This window comes from Heptranchias perlo, chromosome 5 (assembly GCF_035084215.1).
Source record: "Heptranchias perlo isolate sHepPer1 chromosome 5, sHepPer1.hap1, whole genome shotgun sequence".
Lineage (NCBI taxonomy): Eukaryota > Metazoa > Chordata > Chondrichthyes > Hexanchiformes > Hexanchidae > Heptranchias > Heptranchias perlo.
This window is the reverse complement of record NC_090329.1, coordinates 134,304,432-134,330,683: the sequence shown is the minus strand read 5'-3', so window position 1 is coordinate 134,330,683 and position 26,252 is coordinate 134,304,432. Positions and strand designations below refer to the sequence as shown.

Genomic DNA, 26,252 nt, shown 5'->3' with positions numbered 1-26,252 from the left:
AATTAAGGACTGTATCAGGGTACTGAAGGATTCATCAGGGCAGGTTTGGATGGACTTCCAGGATGGACTTCCATCCCTAATTGCCCTTCTCGAGGGCAATTAGGGATGGGCAATAAATGCTGGCCTCGTCAGCGACGCCCACATCCCATGAACGAATTAAAAAAAAAATATGGCAGGAGTTTTAAATGGCTATTTTGCATCAGTCTTCACTACAAAACAGCAATGCTGAGTTACCAATAATACATTGTAGGTTTGATGCTAAAGTTGAAGGTATCAAAGTGGATGCTGATATAATCCTGGCTAGAATTTAAGGATTTCAAAACAGAACTGTTTTTTTCTCTTTTTTTACCTCTTCCAGGAGTTTGTGTGGCTGGTTGCTGATGGGTAGAAGGAGACAGGTGGGGTCATGGTGTGCATAAGTTGTGCTGTGACAGTATGGGACAAGCTTGATGGACCAGTTGGTCTTTTCCTGTCCTCATTCTGTATACTCCGTTCAGGGCTCATTAAAAGCTCCAACAGTGAAAAATCCTACAAACTGGGCCTACCACCTTTATTAAGTTAATTAGAAAATGTTGTTGCTTGTCAACCTTCAGGCCAATTGGCCTCGGAGTCTCCTTGTCAGAGTGGCAGAGTGTTAATCTGAGATCACACTATATCCCCATGAGTCAGTGGCCCCTGTTAAACCGTTACAGATACGGGCACCCTTGTCTAAGATCCTGTCTCTAGATTTGGGTGCCGTGGATTTTGTATCCTTTATCTTGAAAGAAAAGTTCATGGTGGTCATGCTACTACAGTTAATACATGATGTGGAGATGCCGGTGATGGACTGGGGTTGACAAATGTAAAGAATCTTACAACACCAGGTTATAGTCCAACAATTTTATTTGAAAATCACAAGCTTTCGGAGGCTTTCTCCTTCGTCAGGTCTTCTTCATTCACCTGACGAAGGAGAAAGCCTCCGAAAGCTTGTGATTTTCAAATAAAATTGTTGGACTATAACCTGGTGTTGTAAGATTCTTTACAACAGTTAATACAGGTAGTGGCCTTGATTTTCTGTTGTACCCTGCCAATTTTTTGGCAGACATGGGCAGAAACTTTTTCAGGAATCTGTTCCCTGACACTCCCATTTCCCGGGGGTGGACTTGGTGCCCAAAGATGCACTCGCCCATTTGTGGGAGATTCAACTGTCTCTGTAGTTAGGCCCTGGTGCATGGTGGTAATACCACATGGCATGATGGAAGGTGTCCTTTGTGAAGAAGGGACTTGGCCTCCATGAGGACTGCACGATGGTCACTCCTGCCAATGCTGTCATGGACAGATGCATCTGCAACAGGTAGATTGGTGAGAACGAGGTTAAGTAAGTTATTCCGTTTTTTTGGTTCTCTCTTCATGGAGAAGTTTCTTTTTCTCTCTATTCTAATTCTGATAGATTTAAGTGTCGGCCTTGGCTCAGTGGTAGCGCTCTCACCTCTGAGTCAGTAGGTTGTGTGTTCAAGCCCCACTCCAGAGACATAGAATCATAGAACATGAGCACATAATCTAGGCTGACACTTCATTGTAGCATTAAGGGAGGAGCCGTCTTTCAGATGAGACATTAAACCGATGCCTTCTCTGCCGTCTTGGGTGGACATAAAATAACCCAGGGTGCTATTCAAAGAAGAACATGGAAGTACTCTTGGTGCCCTGGCCAATATTTATTTGTCAATTAACATCTAAAAGAGATGATATGGTAATTTATTTCATTGCTATTTCTGGGAGTTTGATGTGTGCAAATTGGCTGCTGTGTTTCCTACATTGCAACAGCGACTTTACACTCCAAAAACGACTTAATTGGCTGTAAAGCACTTTGGGATATCCTGAGGCTATGAATGGCGTTATATAAATGCAAGTCTTTGTTTCTTCCGTTCTTTCTTTTTAATCTTGTATCTATGGCTCTTCGTTCTTGAACTACTGGAAACTGCTTGTATCAACCTTTCATAATTTTAATCACTTCAAACATATTGGCCCGTAATCTGTGTTATTCTAATGATAAAAGACCCAATTTTCAAATCTTTATTCTTTTTTTGTAACTCCTCACACCAGGTAGCATCTTAGGGAATCTCTGTTGTTCCCTCTCTAAAACATCCTTCTTATTGCGTGGAGACAAATACTGTGCACAGTATTCTAACTGAGGTCTTATTAAAGTTTGATATGGGCTTTTTATTACCTCTTAGCTTTTATATTCTCTTGCCGGTGCGAACTGGTGCAGGGAATGATCCCTGTGCTGGAACGGGTAGAGCTGAGACACACTATATATTGGGCCTAGGGTCTCATTTAAATGAGACTGGCGAGCTGCGGATGCATGCTGGGCGTCCCCAGGAGGTTTCCCTTGGAATTGGACTTCGGACTGCTGCATCGCTGGTAGCGACCCTCTGGTAGGTCCTGGGAGAGACGAGGGCGATAGGGGAGGCAATTGGGAGGGAGGGTTAATCAGGAGGGAGAGATTGTAGTTGGGGGGAGGGAGTGCTCCTCCCTGCTCCACATTGAGGTAAGTATTTTTTAACAACTTATCTTTTTGGTGGCGGGCTCCAGTAGTCCCTTTAAGGACTGCTGGTTAGTCTGCATGGAGATCACGTCTTCCTGAGTGCAGTGGGCCCGGTCCAATTTTGTAAAGAGGGTCTCAAACAGGCGTAAGGCCCCTTATTGGAGTATGCAAAGGGTCTAACATCTGTTTACAGCATGTGTCCTGGACTCCTATTTCTGCCTTTACCAATTTGGGGGGTGGCACACTTATGGCGTGGATGGCACACTTATGGCGTGGATTATGCAGAGTGCACGCTGCATGCCACATTGGATGCTTTGGCACCTGTTTTACCACTAAAACGGGCATGGCATCAACTAATTTCTAGGCCTATATCTCTTGTGATGAAACTTAGAATGCTATTTTTACAGCCCTATCAACCTGAGGTGCTTCTTTTAATGTCATGTGACCCTCTATCCCCAAATCAGTGTCGTTTTTAAGCAGTCTGTATAACTTTTTTGTTATCCACCATGAAATCGCTTCCCAGTACTGTGTACAGTTCTACCTGCCACACTACAAAAAGCATATTGCAATTATTGAAAGGATATAGAAGAAAGCACCCAGAATGATTGAGGGGATAGGAGAATTAGATTATGAGAGGTGATTATGTAAATTGGGCATGTTCTCACTGCAAAAGAGAAGGTTGAGAGGTGGTTTGGTTGCTGTTTTTAGGATTCTAAAGGGACTAGATAATGTAGACCTTGACAAGTTATTTCACCTTGTCCAGAACAGTGGAACCAGAGGACACGGCCTGTGCTTAAGGGGGATAAATTCAAAATTAATCTGCAGAAACAATGGCCTCGGTTTTTATGGCAGGCGGAAACGGTGTGGGCGGCGCACCCAGAAACTTCGGGGACGTGGTGGCCTTGCCAATCTTAGCAGCAGGACCTCATTTGAATAAAAGCTCCCAGAGTCCCGGCCGACATCAGGCCAGATACACTACCTGGCTGGCAAAGGAGAGCGAGAATTTAGCTGCAGGAGGCCGCAGCTGTGGGAATGGTCCCTGCTGACTGGCCTGGATGTGATTGGGGAGGGTGAGGGTTCCAGCACGATTGGGTGCAGGCCGAGGCTTGGATGGGCCAAGGACTCCTTGAGGGACCTGGAGGGAGGTAGATTGGGAAATTAGATTATTAGATTTGATGGTAGATAAGCAATGTCGAACATTTAAAGAAATAATTCAAAATTCCCAACAAACATACATACCCTCGAGGAATAAAAACTCCACATCAAAAATGATCCAACCATGGCAAACGAGAGAAGTTAAGGATAGTATTAGATTAAAAGAAGAGGCTTACAGTGTTGCCAAAAAGAGTAGTAAGCCTGAGGATTGGGAGGGTTTTAGAAAGGATAACCAAGAAATTGATAAAGAGGGAGAAAATTCAATATGAGGTTAAACTAGCAAGAAATATAAAAACAGATCGTAAGAGCTTCTACAAGTATGTAAAAAGCAAAAGTAAACGTCCCTTCAAGACAGAAACAGGATAAATTATAATGGGGAATAAGGAAATGGCAGAGACGTTAAACACATATTTTATATGTGTCTTCACAGTAGAAGACACATAAAACATTCCAGAAATGGTGGGGGACCAAGGGTCGAATGAGAGGAAGGAACTTATAGTAATTAAGATTAGTAAAGAAAAAGTTATAGAAAAAATAATGGGACTAAAAGCCGACAAATCCCCTGGACCTGATGGCCTACATCCTAGGGTTTTAAAAAAGGTGGCTGCAGAGATAGTGGATGCATTGGTTGTGATCGTCCCTAGATTCCAGAATGGTCCCCGTGGATTGGAAAGTAGCAAATGTAACCCCGCTATTCAAGAAAGAAGGGAGAGATAAAATGGAACCACAGGCCATTTAGCCTGACATCAGTAGTAGGGAAAATGCTAGAATCTATTATAGGGGGGGTTTAAACTAACTTGGCAGGGGGATGGGATACAGAGTGGAGCTACAATAGGGGGTGATGTGCAGCCAAATATAGAGAAAAAAACAAGTCAGCTTGGAAGACAGGGCAAATATGTAAGGGCAAGGCTGGATGGCATCTATTTTAATGCAAGGAGTCTTGCGAATAAGGTGGATGAACTGAAGGTGTTGATAAACACATGGGAGTATGATATTGTTGCTGTCACAGAGACATGGTTGAGGGAGGGGCAAGACTGGCAGCTCAATATTCCGGGGTACAGAATCTTCAGGCGAGACAGAGGGGGAGGTATAAGAGGAGGGGGGGTCGCAATATTAATTAAAGAATCAATTGCTGCCATAAGGAGGGATGATATATTAGCAGGTTCCTCTAATGAGGCCATATGGGTGGAGCTTAAAAACAAAAAGGGGGCAAGCACTTTGATGGGAGTGTACTATAGGCCCTCAAACAGTCAGGGGGAGATAGAGGAACAGATATGTAGGCAAATCTCAGAAAATTGTGCAAATAATAGGGTAATAATAGTGGGGGATTTCAACTTCCCCAATATTAACTGGGATACTCAGAGTGTAAAAGGCTTAGAGGGTACAAAATTCTTAACGTGCATCCAGGAGAGCTTTTTGAGCCAGCATGTAGAAAGTCCTACAAGAGAGGGGGCGGTACTGGACCTAATTCTAGGGAATGTGGCCGGCCAAGTGGAAGAAGTGCTAGTAGGTGAGCACTTTGGTGACAGTGACCATAATTCGGTGAGATTTAAGGTGGTCATGGAAAAGGACAGGGAGGGGCCGGAAATAAAGGTTCTAAATTGGGGGAAGGCCGATTTTAATAGGATAAGGCAGGATCTGGCCAAAATGGACTGGGATCAGCTGCTTGTAGGAAAATCCGCATCGGAGCAATGGGAGTCTTTCAGAAGGGAGATTGAGACCATACAATGGCAACATGTTCCCGTAAAGGTCAAGGGTGGTTCCAAGAACTCCAGGGAACCTTGGATGTCAGGGGATATACGAGAATGGATTAGGAAAAAAAGGAGGGCTTTTGGCAGATACAAAAGGCTAAAGACGGAGGAAGCCCTAGAGGAGTACAAAAAGTGCAGGGGGATACTTAAAAAAGAAATTAGGAGATCAAAGAGGGGCCATGAAATAACACTGGCGAGCAAAATAAAGGAAAATCCTAAGATGTTTTATAAGTATATTAAGGGTAAGAGGATGACTAGGGAAAAAATAGGGCCCATTAGGGACAAAAATGGCAATCTGTGTGTGGAGCCGGCAGATGTAGGAGGGGTTCTAAATGAATTTTTTGCATCTGTTTTCACGATGGAGAAGGACGATGTAGACATAGAAATATGGCAGGGGGACTGTGATATACTCGAACATATTAACATCGAGCGGGAGGAGGTATTGGCGGTTTTAGCAGGCCTAAAAATGGATAAATCCCCAGGCCCGGACGAAATGTATCCCAGGCTACTGTGTGAGGCAAAGGAGGAGATTGCGGGGGCTCTGACACATATATTCAGAACCTCTCTGGCCACAGGGGATGTGCCAGAGGACTGGAGAACCGCTAATGTAGTACCATTATTCAAGAAGGGGAGTAGGGAAAAACCGGGGAACTACAGGCCAGTGAGCCTAACATCAGTGGTAGGAAAATTATTGGAAAAAATTCTGAAGGACAAAATTAGTCTCCACTTGGAGAAGCAAGGATTAATCAGGGATAGTCAACATGGCTTTGTCAAGGGAAGATCATGTCTGACTAATTTGATTGAATTTTTTGAGGGGGTGACGAGGCGTGTGGATGAGGGTAACGCAGTGGATGTGGTATACATGGATTTCAGTAAGGCCTTCGATAAAGTCCCGCACAGGAGACTGGTCAAGAAGGTACGAGCCCATGGAATCCAGGGTGCCTTGGCACTTTGGATACAAAACTGGCTTAGTGGCAGAAGGCAGAGGGTGATGGTCGAAGGTTGTTTTTGTGACTGGAAGCCTGTGGCCAGTGGGGTACCACAGGGATCGGTGCTGGGTCCCTTGCTGTTTGTGGTCTACATTAACGACTTGGATATGAATGTAAAAGGTATGATCAGTAAGTTCGCTGATGATACAAAAATTGGTAGGGTGGTAAATAGCGAGGAGGATAGCCTCAGTCTGCAGGATGATATAGATGGGTTGGTCAGATGGGCGGAACAGTGGCAAATGGAATTTAACCTGGAAAAGTGCGAGGTGATGCACTTTGGAGGGACTAGCAAGGCAAGGGAATACACAATGAATGGGAGGACCCTAGGCAAGACAGAGGGTCAGAGGGATCTTGGTGTGCAAGTTCACAGATCCCTGAAGGCGGCGGAACAGGTAGATAAGGTGGTAAAGAAGGCATATGGGATACTTGCCTTTATTAGCCGAGGCATAGAATATAAGAGCAAGGAGGTTATGATGGAGCTGTATAAAACACTGGTTAGGCCACAGCTGGAGTACTGTGTGCAGTTCTGGTCGCCACACTACAGGAAGGATGTGATCGCTTTGGAGAGGGTGCAGAGGAGATTCACCAGGATGTTACCAGGGCTGGAGCGCTTCAGCTATGAAGAGAGACTGGGAAGATTGGGTTTGTTTTCCTTGGAGCAGAGGAGGCTGAGGAGGGACATGATTGAGGTGTACAAAATTATGAGGGGCACAGATAGGATGGATACTAAGGAGCTTTTTCCCTTCGTTGAGGGTTCTATAACAAGGGGACATAGATTCAAGGTAAAAGGCGGGAGGTTTAGAGGGGATTTGAGAAAGAACTTTTTCACCCAGAGGGTGGTTGGAGTCTGGAACTCACTGCCTGAAAGGGTTGTGGAGGCAGGAACCCTCAACATTCAAGAAGCATTTGGATGAGCACTTGAAATGCCATAGCATACAAGGCTACGGACCAAATGCTGGAATATGGGATTAGAGTAGACAGGGCTTGATGGCCGGCGCGGACACGATGGGCCGAAGGGCCTCTATCCGTGCTGTATAACTCTATGACTCTAGGACATAGTAAGAGGACGCTTAGAAAATCATAATATGATTAGGTAGAGCCAACACGGTTTTATAAAAGGGAAATCACGTTTGACAAATGTATTAGAGTTTTTTGAAAGTGTAACTAAAAGGGTAGATAAGGGGGAACCAGTGGATATAGCATATTTGAATTTTCAAAAGACATTTGATAAGGTGCCGCATAAGAGGTTGTTACTCAAGATTAGGGCTCATGAGATTGGGGGTAATGAATAGAGGATTGGTTAACAGACAGAAAACAGAGAGTAGGAATAAATGGGTCATTTTCAGGTTCGCAGTTTGTATCTAGTGGGGTGCCGCAAGAGTTTTCAAAGGGATATAGATATGTTAAGTGAGTGGGCAAGAAGGTGGCAGTTGGGAATATAATATGGGGAAATGTGAGGTTATTCACTTTGGCAGGAAAAATAGTAAAACAGAATTTTTAAAAATGGTGAGAAACTATTAAATGTGAGAGTTCAAAGGGATTTGGGTGTCCTTGTACATGAAACACAGAAAGTTAACATGCAGGTCCAGCAAGCAGTTAGGAAGTCGAATGGTATGTTTGCCTTTATTGCAAGGCGGTTGGAATAGGAAGTCTTGCTACAATTGTACAGGGCTTTGGTGAGACCACGGCTGGAGTACTGTGTGCAGTTTTGGTCTCCTTATCTAAGGAAGGATATACTTGCCTTAGAGGCGGTGCAACGAAGGTTCACTCGATTCAACTGGAGAGTTGTCTTATGAGGAGAGATTGAGTAGAATGGGCCTGTATTCTCTGGTGTTTGGAAGAATGAAAGGTGATCTCATTGAAACATATAAGATTCTGAGGGGGCTTGACAGGGTAGATGCTGAGAGGTTGTTTCCCCAGTCTGGAGAGTCTCGAACTGGGGGGCAAAGTCTCAGGATAAGGGGTTGGACATTTAGGACTGAAAGGAGGAGGAATTTCTTCACTGAGAGGGCCGGGAATATTTGGATTCCTCTACCTCAGAGGGCAGTGGATACTGTTGAATATATTCAAGACTGAGTTCGGTAGATTTTTGGACTCTAGGGGAATCAAGGGATATGGGGATCAGGCGAGAAAGTGGAGTTGAGGTCGAAGATCAGCCGTGATCTTATTGAATGGCGGAGCAGGTTTGAGGGGCTGTATGGCCTACTCCTGCTCCTATTTCTTACCTTCTTAAGTTCTCCTGCTCCTCCTGGCCCACAAGGAGTTCCAACTGCAAATTTCTTAAACTTACCTTGACCTCTTCTGGCCCAGTCAACTCCTTCTGCCGTTGTTCTGCTGCTGGGCTGGAGACCATGTTCCTATTTTCACCTTTGCTAAATGGTGATGTGAATTGATGTTGTGTAGCCAGTTTTAGGACTCTGGGCTTTGCCAGTATCACAGGCATTCCTCAGGAGCAGGGCATAATTGACTGCATCCATATAGCCATGCATGCTCCATATCAGGATCCCGGAGTATATATCAATAGGAAGGGCTTCCACTCACTGAACGTGCAGCTGGTGTGCCATAACAGGGAGTGCAGCATGCAGGTCTGTGCCTGGTTTCCTGGCAGTTGTCATGATGCCCTTGTCCTTCGCCGGTACTCAATTCCCCTATCCTTCCACTCAGACTATTGGGTATCGGGTTGGCTGCTTGGGACAAGGGGTATCCCCGAACAAGTGGATAATGACATCTTTTAGGCACCTGTGCACGGATGCAGAGGAGTGCTACAATCAGAGCCGCGCCTCTAAAAACCTCTGATTGGGCAGGCCATCAGCAACCTGAAACAGAAGTTCTACTGCTTGGATTGGTGTGAGGGCATCCTGCAATATAGATCTGAGAGAGTCTCCAAATTAACTATAGTCTGCTGCAAGCTCCATAACTTTGCCCTGCAAAGGGGGAAACGCTTAAAGCCACCCGTGAAGGAAGATGTAGAGGCACAGGAGCAGGGAGAACAGCAGGATGCCATGGATGCTGAGGAAGAGTAAGGGCCACCAATACTGCCAGAGGCCAGAGCTGTACACTAGCAGATCGAGGAACGCTTTTCTTCAATCGTTCTTCCCCCCCCTGCACCAACAGTTACTCCTACCATCAGACCCAGTCCTTCTACCCTCCAGATGAATGTCAAGTTAAACACAAGCATGGGTATTTCTGTCACATCATATGGCTGATTATCAAACACCAATCCAAAGAACCTTGCACAACAAGAATTTGGTGCAAAATGGGGATTTTAGATTGCCATCAAATAAATTCAAAAACTAAAGGTCAAGGTAGTATAAACTTCTAGTTGTGTTTGTTGCTGTTTTGCCTAGTTTAGTGCTGCTACATGGTGCTATACCAATAGCTCCTACACAGGAGGTGGAAGGATGCTGATACTCCACTGAGATTACTTGAGATGGCCGTGGTGGATGCCTTCAAGAAGCTCTGATCTGAGAGGGCCTGGCTGCAGACTGCAGCATCTTGGATATGGCCCGGCAGTCTGGTCCAATTGGGGTATCAACACGGGCAGTGGTTGAAGGGTTGATGGGGGAGCAGGTGTGCTGATATCCTGAGAGAGAACAGCATATGCCTTTCCCAATGCGCCACTGCCAATAGCATAGGATTGTACCTTAGCACTTCCACTGCTCTGAGAATAGTGTAGGAGTAATGTGACAATTTGGAAGCTCCAACCCCTGCTTTCCTTCATGCTTAGCAAACTGGAGGAGATGGTGGAACCCAGAGTCTGAATTGCAGCAGTCTCCACTTCCATCGAAGCTGCCAGAGCTGTCACCATAGGCTCCGTGGTTAATTGCATTCATTCAGTGCCATTAAAAAAAAGACTTGCATCTATCATCACTGAAGTGTCGGCCTAGATTATGTGTTCAAGTCTTCTGGAGCGGGACTTGAACCCACCACCCAACTCAGAGGAGAGTCCATGCACGATGACTCCTTATAAGTTGAAGATGGACTCCTCCACATGGCCCAACATTGTGCGCAGTCTCCTTGAGAGGTAATCCGATGCACTGAGCAGTGTGGTGCAGTGGTCACCTTTCATGACCTTAGGATGTTCCAAAGCTCTTTACAGCCAATGAAGTACTTTTGAAATGTAGTTATTGTTGTAATGTAGCGGAACACGGCAACCAATTTGCACACAGCAAGGTCCCACAAACAGCAATGAAATAAATGATCAGATTCTCTGTTTTTAGATGTTAGTTGAGGGAAAAATGTTGGCCAGAACACCGTGGAGAACTCCCCTGCACTTCTTAGAATAATGCTATGGGATCTTTTACGTCCAGCTGAGAGGGCAGACGGGGCCTCGGTTTAACGTCTCATCCGAAAGACGTCACCTCTGACAGTGCAGCACTCCCTCAGTACCGCACTGAAGTGTCGGCCTAGATTATGTGCTCAAGTCTTCTGGAGCGGGGCTTGAACCCACCACCCAACTCAGAGGAGAGTCCATGCACGATGACTCCTTATAAGTTGAAGATGGACTCCTCCACATGGCCCAACATTGTGCGCAGTCTCCTTGAGAGGTAATCCGATGCACTGAGCAGTGTGGTGCAGTGGTCCACTAACTGGTCGTGTTAATGTGCGGCCTGCTTGAGTTTTATGAAGATATGCATGTCAGAGTAGCATAATTTGGCTTGGTGTGTAAAAGATGGCACAAGTGAGGGGAGTAATTGTGAGGATAGTAGCAGGTGTAGAGTGTGCAAGTAGAAGCAGAAGAAGGTACAGTGAAGTGTGCTGCTGTGAGAGTGATGGAAAGCGAGGGAGGATAGGCTTTTGAGTACTGGGTCTACAGGTGGTGCAAAGAGTAAGAGGTATCATAGTAGGTACAACACAGGAGGCCATTTGGCCCATCATGCCTTTGCCGACGCTTTGAAAGAGCTATCCAATTAGTCCCACTCCCATGCTCTTTCCCCATAGCCCTGTGATTTTTTTTTCCCCTTGAAGTATTCATCCAGTTCCCTTTTGAAAGTTACTATTGAATCTGCTTCCACCACCCTTTCAGGCAGTGCATTCCAGAACATTACAACTCGCTGCGTAAAAAAATGTTTCCTCATGTCGCCTCTGGCTCTTTTGCTGATCACCTTAAATCTGCATCCTCTGATTACCGCAAATTACCTGCAAACTTTGAAATTATACCCTCCAATCCCAAATCCAGGTCATTAATAAATATCAAAAAGAGCAGTGATCCTAATACTGACCCCTGGGGGACACCAGTGTATACTTCCCTCCAGTCTGAAAAATAACCATTCACCGCTACTCTGTTTTCTGTCCCTTAGCCAATTTTGCACCCACGCTGCCACTGTCCCTTTAATCCCATGGGCTTCAATTTTGCTAACAAATCTATTTTATGGTACTTTCTCAAATGCCTTTTGAAAGTCCATATACAAAGCATCAACCGCACTACCCTCATCAACCCCCTCTGTTACTTCATCAGAGAAATCAATCAAGTTAGTCAAACAAGATTTCCTTTTAACAAATCCGTGCTGACTTTCATCTATTAGCCCATACTTTTCCAAGTGCCAATTAATTTTGTCCTGTAATTGCCAGGTTTATCCCTCTCCCCTTTTTTGAACTGGTGAAGACAAATGCAAGGCATTGATTTAGTACCTCAGCCGTGCCCTCTGCCTCCACAAGAAGATCTTTTTTATCCCTAATCGGTCCCACGCTTCCTTTGACTACCCTTTTATTATTTCTATGTTTATAAAAGATTTTTCGTTTCCCTTTTATGTTAGCTGCTAATCTATTCTCTCTTCGCCCCTCATTCCCTTTTTCAGATCTCCTCTGTACTTTCTGTCTTCAGCCTGGTTCTCTGCTCTATTATGAATCTTACATTCATCATAAGCCTCCGTTTTCTGTTTCATTTTAATCTCTATGGATGTTAAATTGGTGAACCCACAAATCCAGGCGCAGGCATCGTGGTGTGCAATTAGCCGGCGCCCGGTGTACCTATACAATCAGCACATTAGACTGGTGCTGCAACTTAAGTCACCTGATAGATGCGCAGCATGGAGCCCTAGCTGCGTACGTCTCTCCACTTTCTCTGTTCTCTCCACTTCTCACCAGCAGGGGGAGGCCCAAATCTCGGGTGACTTGCTTGCACCTCTTAAAGGCAGCCTGCACCTCTTGGGCTAGAAATTCAGCCATATACCCCCCCCCCCCCATTGTTTCGGTGCTACACGGCCTCCTGATGTTCCAAAATGGCATCCGAGATGCACGTGGACGCTTCTAGTATGACGTGCGCCAGATGTCATCTTGGTAAAGGGGTTTGCACAGGCGCAGATAATGAAAGCCCACAGTATGTAAAGTAAGGAGAATATGCGTTAGATCAGTGTGCAAAGCTGATCTAAAGGCATAGACACCATTTTCGCACTTAACGCTGCAGCCAATGCACTGTCTTAATCACGACCAGTTAAACATGGCCTGGAGGGCCCCCCACCACTGCTATTTAAAGGGATCATGCAGGATTTACAGATTAGTTGCTGGATTATTGCTTCTGGCTGCTGATGCATTTATACCTGTTTTTGGAGGTCTCCTATACTTGAATACTAGGACAAGGGGACATAGCCTAACATTTAGAGCCAGGATTTGTAGGAGTGAAGTTAGGAAATGCTTCTACGCGCAAAGGGTGGGAGAAGTTTGTAACGCTCTTCCGCTAACGATAGGTGGTGCTAGCTCAATTGTTAATTTTAAGTCTGAGATTGATAGATTTTTGTTAACCAAGGTTATTAAGGGATATGGGGCTAAGGCAGGTATATGGAGTTAGGTCACAGATCAGCCATAACCTTATTGAATGGCTGAACAGGCTCGAGGGGCTAAATGCCATTGCCACTCGCAGTGTCCTCATATGCGTCACCTTCTCCTGCACGAAAGCAGGACGTGTGTCAGTTATTGTCCTGCAGGATGTTTGGGTGATGTGTCAGTCATGATTGAATAGATGCCACAGTGTGTGACCTGTGAGTTGTGGATGTGCGGCTTGCAGTGGTAATGTATGAGGGAGAGAGGAAGCAGCTGATTGGAAGAGTTGAGTACTGGTGGAAAGCGTATGATGGGGGATGTAGTGCTTGGAGCAGTGGATGCGGCTTCTGTGCAGTTGGTAGGAGATGCCACTTGACAGTTGACCTCACTCACCTTGCCCATTCATGTCAAAGCATTGAACTTCTCCCTGCACTGCATCCATGTGCGTGGTGCTATGCGCCTGGCATTGACTTTGTCCCCTACTGCCTCTCGCTGCCTCTTGAGCATATGTCTTGTGGGCATCTTGCCCTCCTGCAGACATAGGCTGCCTCTCTTTCTGTCCACCTCTTTCACCAAGGCCACTAGTGCTTCAGCAGAGAATCTTGGTGCACGCACTCTCGTAGGCCTGGTCCAAACTCAGACCGGCAGATTGGTGAAATCTGGCATGCAAATTGGAGGATGTGGGATTTAATAGTACGCAACCTTTAGTCAATGCTTTAACATAACTCAACAGTTTGTAAACATAGGGACAGGCCCTGCATCTGTGTTCTACGTGCGTGATATCTGATCTCCATTCAGACTTTGTGCGGAGTTATGTTGCAAGCCGCACACCCACAACTCACAGGTCTCACACACACTGGCAGCTGTTCAACCATGACTGGCACATCACCCAAAATTCCTGCAGGACACTCATCGCCACACGTCCAGCTTTCTTGCAGGAGAAGGTGGCGCATAACAGGAGGCAGCGAGTGGTCGTGGCATTTAGCCCCTCAATCCTGTTCCGTCATTCAATGAGATCATGGCTGATCTGAGACCTAACTCCATATACCTGCCTTAGCCCCATATCCCTTAATAACCTTGGTTAACAAAAATCTATCAATCTCAGACTTAAAATTAACAATTGAGCAAGCACCACCTATCGTTAGCGGAAGAGCGTTACAAACTTCTCCCACCCTTTGCGCATAGAAGCATTTCCTAACTTCACTCCTACAAATCCTGGCTCTAAATGTTAGCAACGTCCCCTTGTCCTAGTATTCAAGTATAGGAGACCACCAAAAACAGGTACAAATGCATCAGCAGCCTGAAGCAATAATCCAGCAACTAACTGTAAATCCTGCATGGTCCCTTTAAATAGGGCTGGTGGGACATGTTTAGCTGCAGCATTAAGTGCGAAAATGGTGTCTATGCCTTTAAATCAGCGTTGCATACTGATCTAACGCATATTCTCCTTACTTTACACGCTGCCGGTGTTCGTTATCTGTCCCTGCGCAAACCCCTTTATCAAGATGGCGTCGGGCGCAGGTCACACTAGAAGCGTGCATGCGCTTTGCGGACGCCATTTTCGAACTTTGGGAGGCCACGTAGCGCCGAAACACTGGGCACTACACGACTGAATTTCTAGTTCGATATCTTTTAGTCATCCAGGAAGCACTAGCTCTGGATGCCCTTCCTTTCCTCCTCGTGGGAATATGTCTGTTACCCGAACCATCTCCTCCTTGAAGACCTCGCATTCTTCCATTACTGTTTTGCCTATCAATTTTTGATAGCAACCCATCTAGAAAAAATCCCTTTTTACTTCACTGAAATTAGCCCTCCTCCAGTTAAGTATTTTCATATTTGATTGTTCCTTGTCCTTTTCCACAACTATTCTAAACCTAATGACATTATGATCATTGTTCCCCAAATGCTGCTCGCTGAAACACGCTCCACCTGCCCCACTTCATTCCCCAGAACTAGATCCAGCACTGCTATCTTCCTCGTTTTGCTGGAAACACACTGTTCAAGAAAGTTCTCGTATGCATTTCAGGAATTCCTCCCCCTATTTGCACTGTTACAATCCCAGTCTATATTGAGATAATTGTCCTCCATTATTGCTACTTTATAGTTCTTGCATCTTTCTGTAATTTGCCTGCAAATTGGTCCTCTATCTCCTTCCCGCTATTTGGTGGCCTGTCGTATGCACCCAGTGGTGTAATAGCTCCTCTATTATTCCTTAATTCCACCCAAATAGATTCTGTCTTTGGTCCCTCAACTACATCATCCCTTTCTAGTACTATAATAGTTTATTTGATCAATACTGTCACCCCCTCCTTTCTTTCCTTCCTTTTCTTTCCTGAATACCTTGTAGCCAGGAATATTAAGTACCCAACCCTACCCTTCTTTGAGCCAGGCCTCTATTATTGCCATTATATCATAGTCCCATGTGGCGACTTGAGCCTGCAGCTCACCAACCTTGTTTACCTTGCTATGTGCATTTATGCTCATGCACTCTAAACTCATTTTGGATTGCCTAGCATTTGCTCCCTGTCTGATCCCTCCTATTTCTGAACTATTCTTTACTCTAGTGCTATTTTTCCCTCCCAGTGCACATTGTTTCTCCTCTCTAATGTTACATCCTGGTGCCCATTTCCCAGCCAAATTAATTTAAACTCTCCTCCATAGGACTAGTTAGCCTCCCGCGAGGACATTGGCCCAGCTCTGTTGAGGTGCAACCCGTCCATCTTGAACAGATCCCTCCTGCCCCAGAACTGGTCGCAATGCCGCAGGAATCTGAAGCCCTCCCTATTGCACCATTCTTCAGGCACACATTAACCTGCCTTATCCTAATATTCCTATACTCACTAGCGTATGGCGTTGGGAATAATCCAGAGATTACTACCTTTGAGGTAGTGAGTAAGAGTCTTACCCTAGCAGCTCTGGTCAAATAATTGAATTTTTTTTAACATTGCTATCAAATCCTCAGCACAGTGCTACGTGTATTCACCATCCCCACCACTTCTGCCCACTATTGTAGTGTTATTTGCTGTGGCAGCTTTTTTCTGTCAGCCAGAAATTGGACCTCCTTCCTTCTACTGACCTCAACAAGGACTTCCATGGCGTTGTCTGAAAATCAAGGTGCCCTTGCAGACCTCATAGTGACTGTTCCAAGTTTGAAGTCTGAAGCCTGCAGCGCAGGCAAAGTGCACCTCCCCTTTAAGAGATGTAGGCTGCCTTTCAATGTCACTCCTGCCCGAATCCCCGCCCTTCGTCCTTACCTGGTCTAGACTACATGTTACTCCAATTCCACACTACGTGATGGATTTAAATTTAAAATATAGAAAGCCCTTGCAATTAATTACAGAGCTATGCTGACAATGAAAACCTTTTTTTCCAAGTTTTACTGACTGCTAGCATACAGTTGACAGTGCGACCCTGCAGGAGACATCCGAGGGCTGCTGCAGCAAATCTCTGCCCACAGTAGTAGCCACAGAGTCCCGCAAAAATATTTAAATGGCCACGAGACCAGAAGATCAGTCAGGGTCAAGGGGCATCTTTGTAGCAGGCAGAAATCCCACCATTCCAATTCTACAAAGATAGAACATATGGGCTATAATTTATCTAACATCAAAGCTTTTATTTTAGATCAGGCTATGTGGATTATTAATGCTTAGATGGTACAGTAAATACACAAGTTAAAAAAATAATAACAATCAATTTATGCTGTACTACTTGAAAATGAATAATAGATTATGAATAGGGGTTATGACTTTATGTTTATAACAGCAATTATTGAAATTTTAAAGGGGAAGGAAAGTCCAGGACAAGATCTTTTGTTCAAAGCGATTTCTCAAATTTCCTTGAAAGAAATATAATTATTCAAAATATATTTCCACGACAAATTTCCTGTCCTATTGCAAATCTGTCATTTTGTATTTGCTTGCCTTCAAAGCTGCTGCAGTATCATTACTGAGAGCTAGGAGCCACCTGCAACCCGGAATGACTCCATTCACTATATTGGGGGTCACAATTTCACATCGGTAGGGGAGTCTTGGGAAACAAAATACTAGCAAAATAAGAAGAGTATCATGTCATGTTGTCCTATTTTTTAATGTTTATTTTATATGTGCACATTTTATTTGATTCAGCACATCAGGCAGAAGAGGACTATATGGCTACACAAACAATGTTGGAGAGTTTGCTCCCTTTTTGAAGGCTGAAGTGCACTTGGCAATTCCAAATGTGGTACGTTAATGTTGCAATATATTTAAACACACGGAAGATTTTAGAGGAGGAACACGCCTTCTCTAAATTCATCGAGGTCGATTTTAACATTTGGGCAGCCGCCAGCCCATCCATTACGGAAGTGAAGCGATTGGAGCCATTTTGAGGCCCAGGCCTCATTTAAGTTAAACCAGCAAACTGCCCGCCCCAAATGGGCGTCCCGATGCAGCTCATCGGATTCAGACCAGTATAATATCAGGTGGCATGGAGGCCGCCCGGCTGGCAGCATAATTATTCCAGGGAGAGTGGGGTCGCGATTGTAGCGTCAGCAGCCCAGGTTATTTTTGTGGGACTCAGGACAGCAGTCCTAATTTAAAACTTACCCATTTAGGCCTCTTCAGCTCTATCGCCAGTGATAGAGTAATTACAAACTTTATTATTCTCTTTAAAATGTCAAAGCAACTGTTCCTTCTTCTGTGCGAACCCCCAACATAAAATTGATCCTTGAAACAATCATTCACTTCTTACGTGGTGAAATGCTACCATGGAGCCTCAACTAGTTTTATATTGCTGACAATCTCAGACAAACTGTTGACTGGGAAGAAGTCAAACTCTGCTATACCATTGAAAATCCTTTGAAGATATATCAGAATAAAAGAAATTAAAAACTGTAACTGTCATAGCTATATTTGATTATCTGCTTTTTACAGGTTGTCAAGTACATTAGCTGTTTGAACTCAAGCAAATTACAAAGAAACACAAAGAATGTACAGCACTACTACTAGTCCTTGTAGTAACAAATTCCACATTCTAATCACTCTCTGGGTAAAGAAGTTTCTCCTGAATTCCCCATTGGATTTATTAGTGACTATCTTATATTTATGGCCCCGAGTTCTGGTCTCCTCTGCAAGTAGAAATATCTTCATGCTGGTATGTGGACCCAGGATCTAGTGATGGAGGAGCCTCAGCCCTTGACCTTGTCCAACAGGTACGAGATACTTGCTACCTGTGTGGATGAGAGCAAAGACTGCAGGGAGGATGGGCAAACTGACCACGGCTCTGTGATGCAGAAGGCCATTCAAGTGGGGGGAGTAAAAAGAAATGTGGTAGTGGTAGAGGGTAATATAGCCAGGGCGATAGACACTGTCCTCTGCAGCCGCAACCGAGAGTCCCAAAGGCTGTGTTGTCTGCCCGTGCCAGGGTTAAGGACATCTCCTCACGACTGGAAAAGAACTTGGAGCATGAGGGGGATGATCCAGTTGTGCACATGGAAACCAATGACATAGATAGAACTAAGAATGGGTTCTGCTGTGACAGTTTGAGGAGTTAGGGTCTAAATTAATAAGCAGAACCTCAAAGGTAATAAGCTCTGGATTACTATCTGAGCCATGTGAAAATTGGCATCGGGACACACAGATCAGAGAGTTAAATGCATTGCTCAAAGAGTGGTGTGGGACATAGGGGTTTCGATTCATGGGGCATTGGTACCAGTACTGGGGAAAGAGGGAGCTGTTCCGTTGGGTTGGACTTCACTTAAACGGGGCTGGGACCAGCGTCTGGCAAATCGAATAACTAGGGCTGTAGCTGGGGCTTTAAACTAAAAAGAGGGGGAGGGATCAGGTAAGGGAAAATTTAGAAATGTGAAGAGAAAAGTCAAGGCAACATAGCAATGTAGATAAGCAGAGTGTGGCAGGAAGGGAAAGAGAGTTTACCAATAATAGAGCATTAATAAGTAAGGTCAAAGCAGGAAAAAATGATAGAAAGTCACAATTAAAGTCTCTTTATCTGAATGCATGGAGCATTCGTAACAAGATAGATGAATTAGTTGCACAAAAAGAGATAAATGGGTTTGATCTAACAGCCATTACAGAGACATGGTTACAAAGTGGTCCCCTAGAGGCTGAGACAGGAGAAATTATAATGGGGAATCAGGAAATGGCAGATATGTTAAACAAATATTTTGTATCTGTCTTCACAGTAAAAGACACAAAAAGCATACCGAATATAGTGGGGAGCCAAGGGGCTAACGAGAGTGAGGAACTTAAAGTAATCATTATCAGTAGCGAAAAAGTACTTGAGAAACTAATGGGACAAAAAGACGATAAACCTCCTGGACCTGATGGCCGACATCCAAGGGTTTTAAAAGAGGTGGCTGCAGAGAGAGCAGATGCATTGGTCATGATCTTCCAAAATTCCCTAGATTCTAGAATGGAACAAGCTGATTGGAAGGTAGAAAATGTAACCAAGCTATTCAAGAAAGGAGGGAGAGAAAACAGGGAACTACAGGCCAGTTAGCTTGACGTCAGTCATTGGGAAAATGCTGGAATCCATTACTAAGGAAGTGGCAACAGTGCACTTAGAAAATCATAATATGATTAGGCAGTCAACATGGTTTTATGGAAAGGGAAATCGCGTTTGACAAGTTCAGTAGAGTTTTTTGAGGATGTAACTAGCAGGGTAGATAAAGGGGAACCAGTGGATGTAGTATATTTGGATTTCCAAAAGGCATTTGATAAGGTGCCACATAAAAGGTTGTTACGCAAGATAAGGGCTCTTGGGGTTGGGGTAACATATTAGCATGGATAGAGGATTGGTTACCGAACAGAAAACATAGAGTAGGGATAAACGGGTCATTTTCAGGTTGGCAGGCTGTAACTAGTGGGATGCGGCAAGGATCGGTGCTTGGGCCTCAGCTATTTACAATCTATATTAGTGACTTGGATGAGTGTAATGTATCCAAGTTTGCTGATGATACAAAGCTAGGTGGGAAAGTAAGCAATGAGGAGGACACAAGGGCCCCGATATTACCAGGGTGGCAGCGGGGGGTGCGCCTGGGTGTGTGGGTAAGCCACCCAGTGAAATCCGTCCGCTCCCCACGCGATCACGGGTAATTGAAGCCACTTGACATGGCTTCCGGGTTTCCCGTCGGAAACCTGAGCACCCGCATCACAGGCTGTCAGCTGGAGGAGCTCTACTTTAAGGGGCAGTCCCCCAATGCTGCTCCTGCAGCAAAGAACCTAAATTATAGAATGGAGCAGCCCAGGGGAAAGGCTGCTCCAAGATTTACTGATGCCTCGCTCCAGGTCTTACTGGATGGGGTGAGGAGGAGGAGGGATATTTTCTACCCGGCGGACTGGAGGAAATGGCCTGTCTCTGCCAACAAGAAGGCCTGGCTCGAGGTGGCAGAGGAGGTCACCAGCAGCAGCAACGTCTCCCGCACATGGATACAGTGCAGGAAGCGCTTCAATGACCTAACTAGGTCAGCCAAAGTGAGTACACTTACTCATTCTCCTACACTCCGTCTTCCACATCACAGCCCCCACCCCACAACTCATTCTGTACTGCCAACACTATTCTATCACGTTACTCCTCACACCCACTCAAAGCACTTAGTCACCTCCCCAGTACTCATCCAACCAGTACCACTCAACCCAATCCTCATGCAATGTCATGGCTCTGTCTCATACTCATCCTCTGATGCATCTCTTTTACGGTCAGCCTCACCCAAACCAATGCATTCAGCGGTTGGCCAGGTCACCATCCCTCACTCACGCCTCTCTACTTTCTCCGCTTATAGGAGAAGAGAGCCCAGAATGCACGGGAGAGGGCGAAGACCGGAGGGGGGCCGCAACATCAGATCGTCCTCACGGACGCGGAGCAGGAGGCTCTTGAAGTGAGCCGCATCCTCGAGTGCCTGTCCATCGGGGACGCCGAGACAACCACCTGACAAATGGCTGGTGACAGAACTTTAACATTCAGCACTCACAATAGCAAATGATGTTAACGTGCCTTGCCATCTTCAGCACCTCAACATCAGTCATCATGCTTAATATTGCCTTCTGTTCTCTTACAGGGCCGTCAGCAATTGCCGTGATGGTGGCGGGCGATACCTCAGAGGACCTGCCGGCCTCTGAGGGGCACCGTCACATCTGAGCAAGCCATCCACCAGTGCAGATACACACACCTCGGTGGGTCCCCGTCCTCACTTAATTGGGGTCACACATGGTGAGTCACCACACACATATGAGCACGAGCAGACACTGGTGGAGAGTCCACATCGGTGGGAGCACTCTTCTCCAGGCTCTGCTCAGCTGGACACAGATGCTGAACCCTGGGGGCCATCCTTTAAAAGGAGAATGATCGAGGAGCAGCAGCACATTTGCTGGAACAGGTGCCACACGCACTCTCCACAATCATGCAGAGGATGGAGGAGTCCAGCTCCTGCATGAGTGGAATGGTGGCACAGGTACAGGAGGGAATCCCTGAGATACTGTCACAGGGACGTGAGGGCATCTCTGAGATAGTGTTGCAGGTAAGTGGGAATGTCTGCGATGGAAGGAAGGCGAGCCTCCATCGAGCTTCAAGCACGGTTCACCATTGAGTCCATCAAGGCCCTGACAACGGCCCTTCGGACTCAGGGTGAGCAACTTTCTGCCGCCTTAAACAGGCAGGCAGATACACTAGCACTGGCCTTACGAGGCTTCACACACATCCTCCAAACTGTTGTTCAGCAGGGTGGTAGGAGTGATGTGGGCCTGACCCAGGAGAGGGATGATGGCGAAAGGGGACATGGAAGTGGGGACGCCACTCAAAGCGCTCCCACGTCTCACCCGTTGCCCCCCTCTCAACCAGTACCCGCAGTGCTGCCTCCTGTCCAGGTGGTCGAGTCTGCCCCTGCACAGGTGCAGGTGGAGCAGTCTTTGGAGGGGCCCTCACGGGCACCGAAATGCAGAGAGCTTAGTCCCAAAGCATCTAATCGGTCAGGGCATGACCAAGAGCAACCTGCCACTACCTCTGCTGCAACCATAGGGAAAGCACCATGTAGGAGTACTTGTAAGCGTAAGGCAAAGGTTTTGTGAGCACAAAGGGGATGCATAAGGGTGTGACGGTTTGTCATGTTTTTTATTTATATTTGATTTTTGTTAATGGCACATTAACTATTATTATCGTCACCACTACTGCCACGTCTTGGCCATTCTTGACTGGCTTGTGTAATATGTCCCTTTCATGAGGTTCACCATGATCACCCACATTTGATGCCACCCATTGGGTCACCCTATAGTGGGTGTATGTGCAGGTGCCTGTGGTGCAGCACTGTTGTGGAGCTCCACGTGGCGGAGCTGGACGGCATGACTGGCGAGGCTGGTGATGTTGCTTGGCCTCGGATGAAATGATGAATGCAGTTATGGTGCCCCCGATCCTGACGATGTGAGTTTGATGGGGTCCGCAAAGCAGGTAAATGTGTTTACACAGTAAAGTTTAGGTATAAATTGATAATTGAGTGGAAAGACAAAGGTGTTGCAGCTAAAACTTTGTCTGAAGTGACAGAGTGCCCTGCTGCAATAAATGAGATTCCCCTCAACTGTCAAAAAATCCTTTGCATCTCCCACTGGCTGCTGGCTGAAACACGTCTGCTCCAACAGGGAGTGTTTCCCAAAGGACGGGAAACACGCTGAGGATCCTTCAAAATTGCACCCCTGCCAAAATCTCCACTCAATGAGGTCTGTCAAGTACCTCAACTAGCTAAATTAGTATCTAAATTATCATCCCGCCGGCTTTAACTGCCGGTGGGAGTCCTGCATGCGGGAGCTGCGCACGCGCCTGAACGCATCATTGGGGAACCCAGAAGTGAGCGGGTTGGAGCCGGGCTCCGAATCCGCTCCGGGATTCCGCCATTTTAGGAGCCCCTCCGCCCCCAATGCACCCGCTCGGCCATCTGAAAATCGGCCCCAAGGAGTCTGAAAAAGGATATAGACAGGTTACGTCAGTGGGCAATAAGGTGGCAGATGGAGTATAATGTGGGGAAATGTGAGGTTATGCACTTTGGTAGGAAGAATAGAAAAACAGAATTTTTTTTTAAATGGTGAGAAACAATTAAATGTTGGTGTACTAGGACACCCAAGTCTCTCTGGACAAGAAACACAAAGGGCCCAATATTAGGAGGGCGGCGGGTTGGCAGTGGGGGGTCGACTGGGCGCGTGGGTGACGGGCGGACTGCGCATGCACAGCATAGGCTGTCAGCTGGAGGAGCCCTATTTAAAGGGACAGTCCTCCACTGACTGATGCTGCAGAAAATAGGCAAAATTACAGCATGGAGCAGCCCAGGGGAAAGGCTGCTCCCAGGTTTAATGATGCCTCACTCCAGGTCTTATTGAATGGGGTGAGGAGGAGGGGGAGGACAGAGATCTTCTCCCTGGCGGGTGGGAGGAAGTGGTCTGCCTCTGCCACCAAGAAGCCCTGGCTCGAGGTGGGAGAGGAGGTCACCAGCACCACCAACATATCACGCACTTGCATACAGTGCAGGAGGCGCTTCAATGACCTAAGTAGATCAGCCGAAGTGAGTACACTTATTCATTCCCCTACACTCCCTCTGCCACATCACCACCCCCACCCCACATCTCCTTCTGCACTGCCAAAACTACTCTGTCACATCACTCCTCACACCCACTCAAAGCTCATCCTCATCTTACCTGCACTTACTCACTTCGCCAGTACTCATCCCACCACTACCACTCAACCCAATCCTCATACAATCTCATGGATCTATCTCATACTCACCCTCTCATGCATCTCTTTCACGGTCAGCCTCACTCAACCTGCCACTATCTGTGCTGCAGCCACAGGGCATGCATCACATATGTGCAGTAGGAAGCGTAAGGCAAACATGTCGTGAGCATGAAGGGGATGCACAAGGGTTTGTCATGGTTTTTACTTATATTTAATTTCTGATCAGCTCACATTACATATTATATTGGCACCACTACTGCCACGTCTTTGTGAATCTTGTCTGGTTTGTGCAATAATGCCCTTTCCTGAGGATCACTATGAAGACCCACACCTGATGCCACCCATTGTGTCACTGCAGAGTGGGTGTAGGTGTATTTGCAGGGCTCTTTTGTGCAGACGACTGAGAGACGTCGGCGATGTCCCCGGTGGCACCCTGGAAGGATGCGAAGAAGAAGTTGTTGAGGGCAGTGGTGACTTTGACAGCGACAGGTAAGAAGATGGTGCTCGGGCCAGCCGGGAGCAGCTCGGCATGAAGGAGGCTGCAGATGTCTATGACTACATGTCGAGTGACTCTGAGCCTCCATGTGCACTGCTGCTCAGAGAGGTCCAGGAAGCTGAGCCTCGGTCTGTAGACCCTGTGGCGAGGGTAGTGCCTTCTGCGACGCATCTCTCTCTGCCTTTGCCGTCCCTCCTGCTGAGCAGGTGGATGTGTCACAGCACTGTGTTGTGGAGCTCCGCATGTCAGAGGTGGACGGCGAGGCTGGTGATGCTGTTCGTCCTCCGAGGAGGTCATGACTGCAGCTACGGTGGCCCCCATCCGGAAGATGTACATTTGAGGGGGTCCGCAAGGTAGGTAAATGCGTCTGGACACCGGGGTAAGTGTGCAAGTTTGTGAATTTCATTGTTAGGAGGAGTGTGGTGGAGGTCAAACTTTGTCCAAAGTGACAGAGTGGCCTCCTGCAATGAGTGAGGGTCTCCCCCACCACCTCCCCCCCCCCCAACCTGTCAAATGGACCTTTGCAGCTTCCACAGGCTGATGGCTGCAACTCGTCCATTTGAACTGGGAGTGTTTCCCGCAGTACGGGAAACAGTCCCAGTTGACTTGAAAATCCCACCCCTCCTAAAATATCAGGTCACTCAGGTCTGCAAATGACCTGAAGTACCTACTTAATTACTTTAAGTGGCATCCCGCAGGCTTCAATTGCCGGCGGGAGTCCCACATGCGGGGGCTGCGCGCGCATCTAAGCCGTCACTGGGGAATCCGGAAATGGGTGGGTTGGAGCCAGGCTCCGGACCCGCCCCGGGAATCCCCACAACGAACGCACCCACTCGGGTGCAAAAATCGAATCCAAAAAGTTAGCATGCAGGTACGGCAGGCAATTAGGAAAGCAAATGGCATGTTGGCCTTTATTGCAAGGGGGTTGGAGTACAAGAGTAAAGAAGTTTAACTACAATTGTACGGGGCTTTAGTGAGAGTACTGCATACAGTTTCGGTTTTCTTATCTAAGGAAGGATATACTTGCCTTAGAGGTGGTGCAACGGAGGTTCATTAGATTAATTCCTGGGATGAGAGGGTTGTTCTACGAGGAGAGGTTGAGTAGAATATGCCAATACTCTCTGGAGTTTAGAAGAATGAGAGGTGACCTCATTGAAACATATAAGATTCTGAGGTTGGCTTGAGAGGGTAGATGCTGAGAGGTTGTTTCCCCTGGCTGGAGAATCTAGAGCTAGAGGGCATAGTCGCAGGATAAGGGGTCGGCCATTTAAGACTGAGATGAGGAGGAATTTCTTCACTCAGAGAGTTGTGAATATTTGGATTTCTCTACCCCAGAGGGCTGCGGATGCTCAGTCGTTGAGTATTTTCAAGGCTGAGATTGATAGATATTTGGACAGTAAGGGAATCAAGGGATATGGGGATCGGGCAGGAAAGTGGAGTTGATGTTAAAGATCAGCCATGGTCTGATTGAATGGCAGAGCAGGCTTGATGGGCCATATGGCCTACTCCTGCTCCTATTCCTTATGTTCTTATGTTCTCTACGACTCCCCTATCAAACCTTTTCATAATTTTAAACATCTCTATCTGGTTACCCCTCAGTCTTCTCTTTCTTAGAGAAAAGCGCCCCAGTGAATTCAATCTTTCCTGATAGGTGTAACCTCTCATTTCTGTTATCATCCTAGTAAATCTTTTTTGCACCTTCTTCAATGCCTCTATATTCTTTTAATAGTGTGGAGACCAGAACTGTTCTCAGTACTCCAAGTGTGGTCTAACCAAGGTTCTATACAAGTTCAGCATAACTCCTCTTTGACCTGTGATTATTCAAAATTAACACTTTGCCCTGGCTGCTATCAGGGACAGTAATGGTTAGA

At 46.3% G+C, this 26,252-nt stretch overlaps 1 protein-coding gene across 1 annotated transcript in view; it reads left to right on the top strand.

The window, feature by feature from the left end:
• Positions 1-26,252, top strand: part of LOC137322210 (dynein axonemal heavy chain 8-like) — a 1,468,904-nt gene that overhangs the window by 381,613 nt on the left and 1,061,039 nt on the right. The window contains exon 24 of the mRNA XM_067985326.1: positions 17,315-17,399. Within this exon, the coding sequence (XP_067841427.1) occupies positions 17,315-17,399 (85 nt within the window). The remainder of the gene's footprint in view (positions 1-17,314; positions 17,400-26,252) is intronic.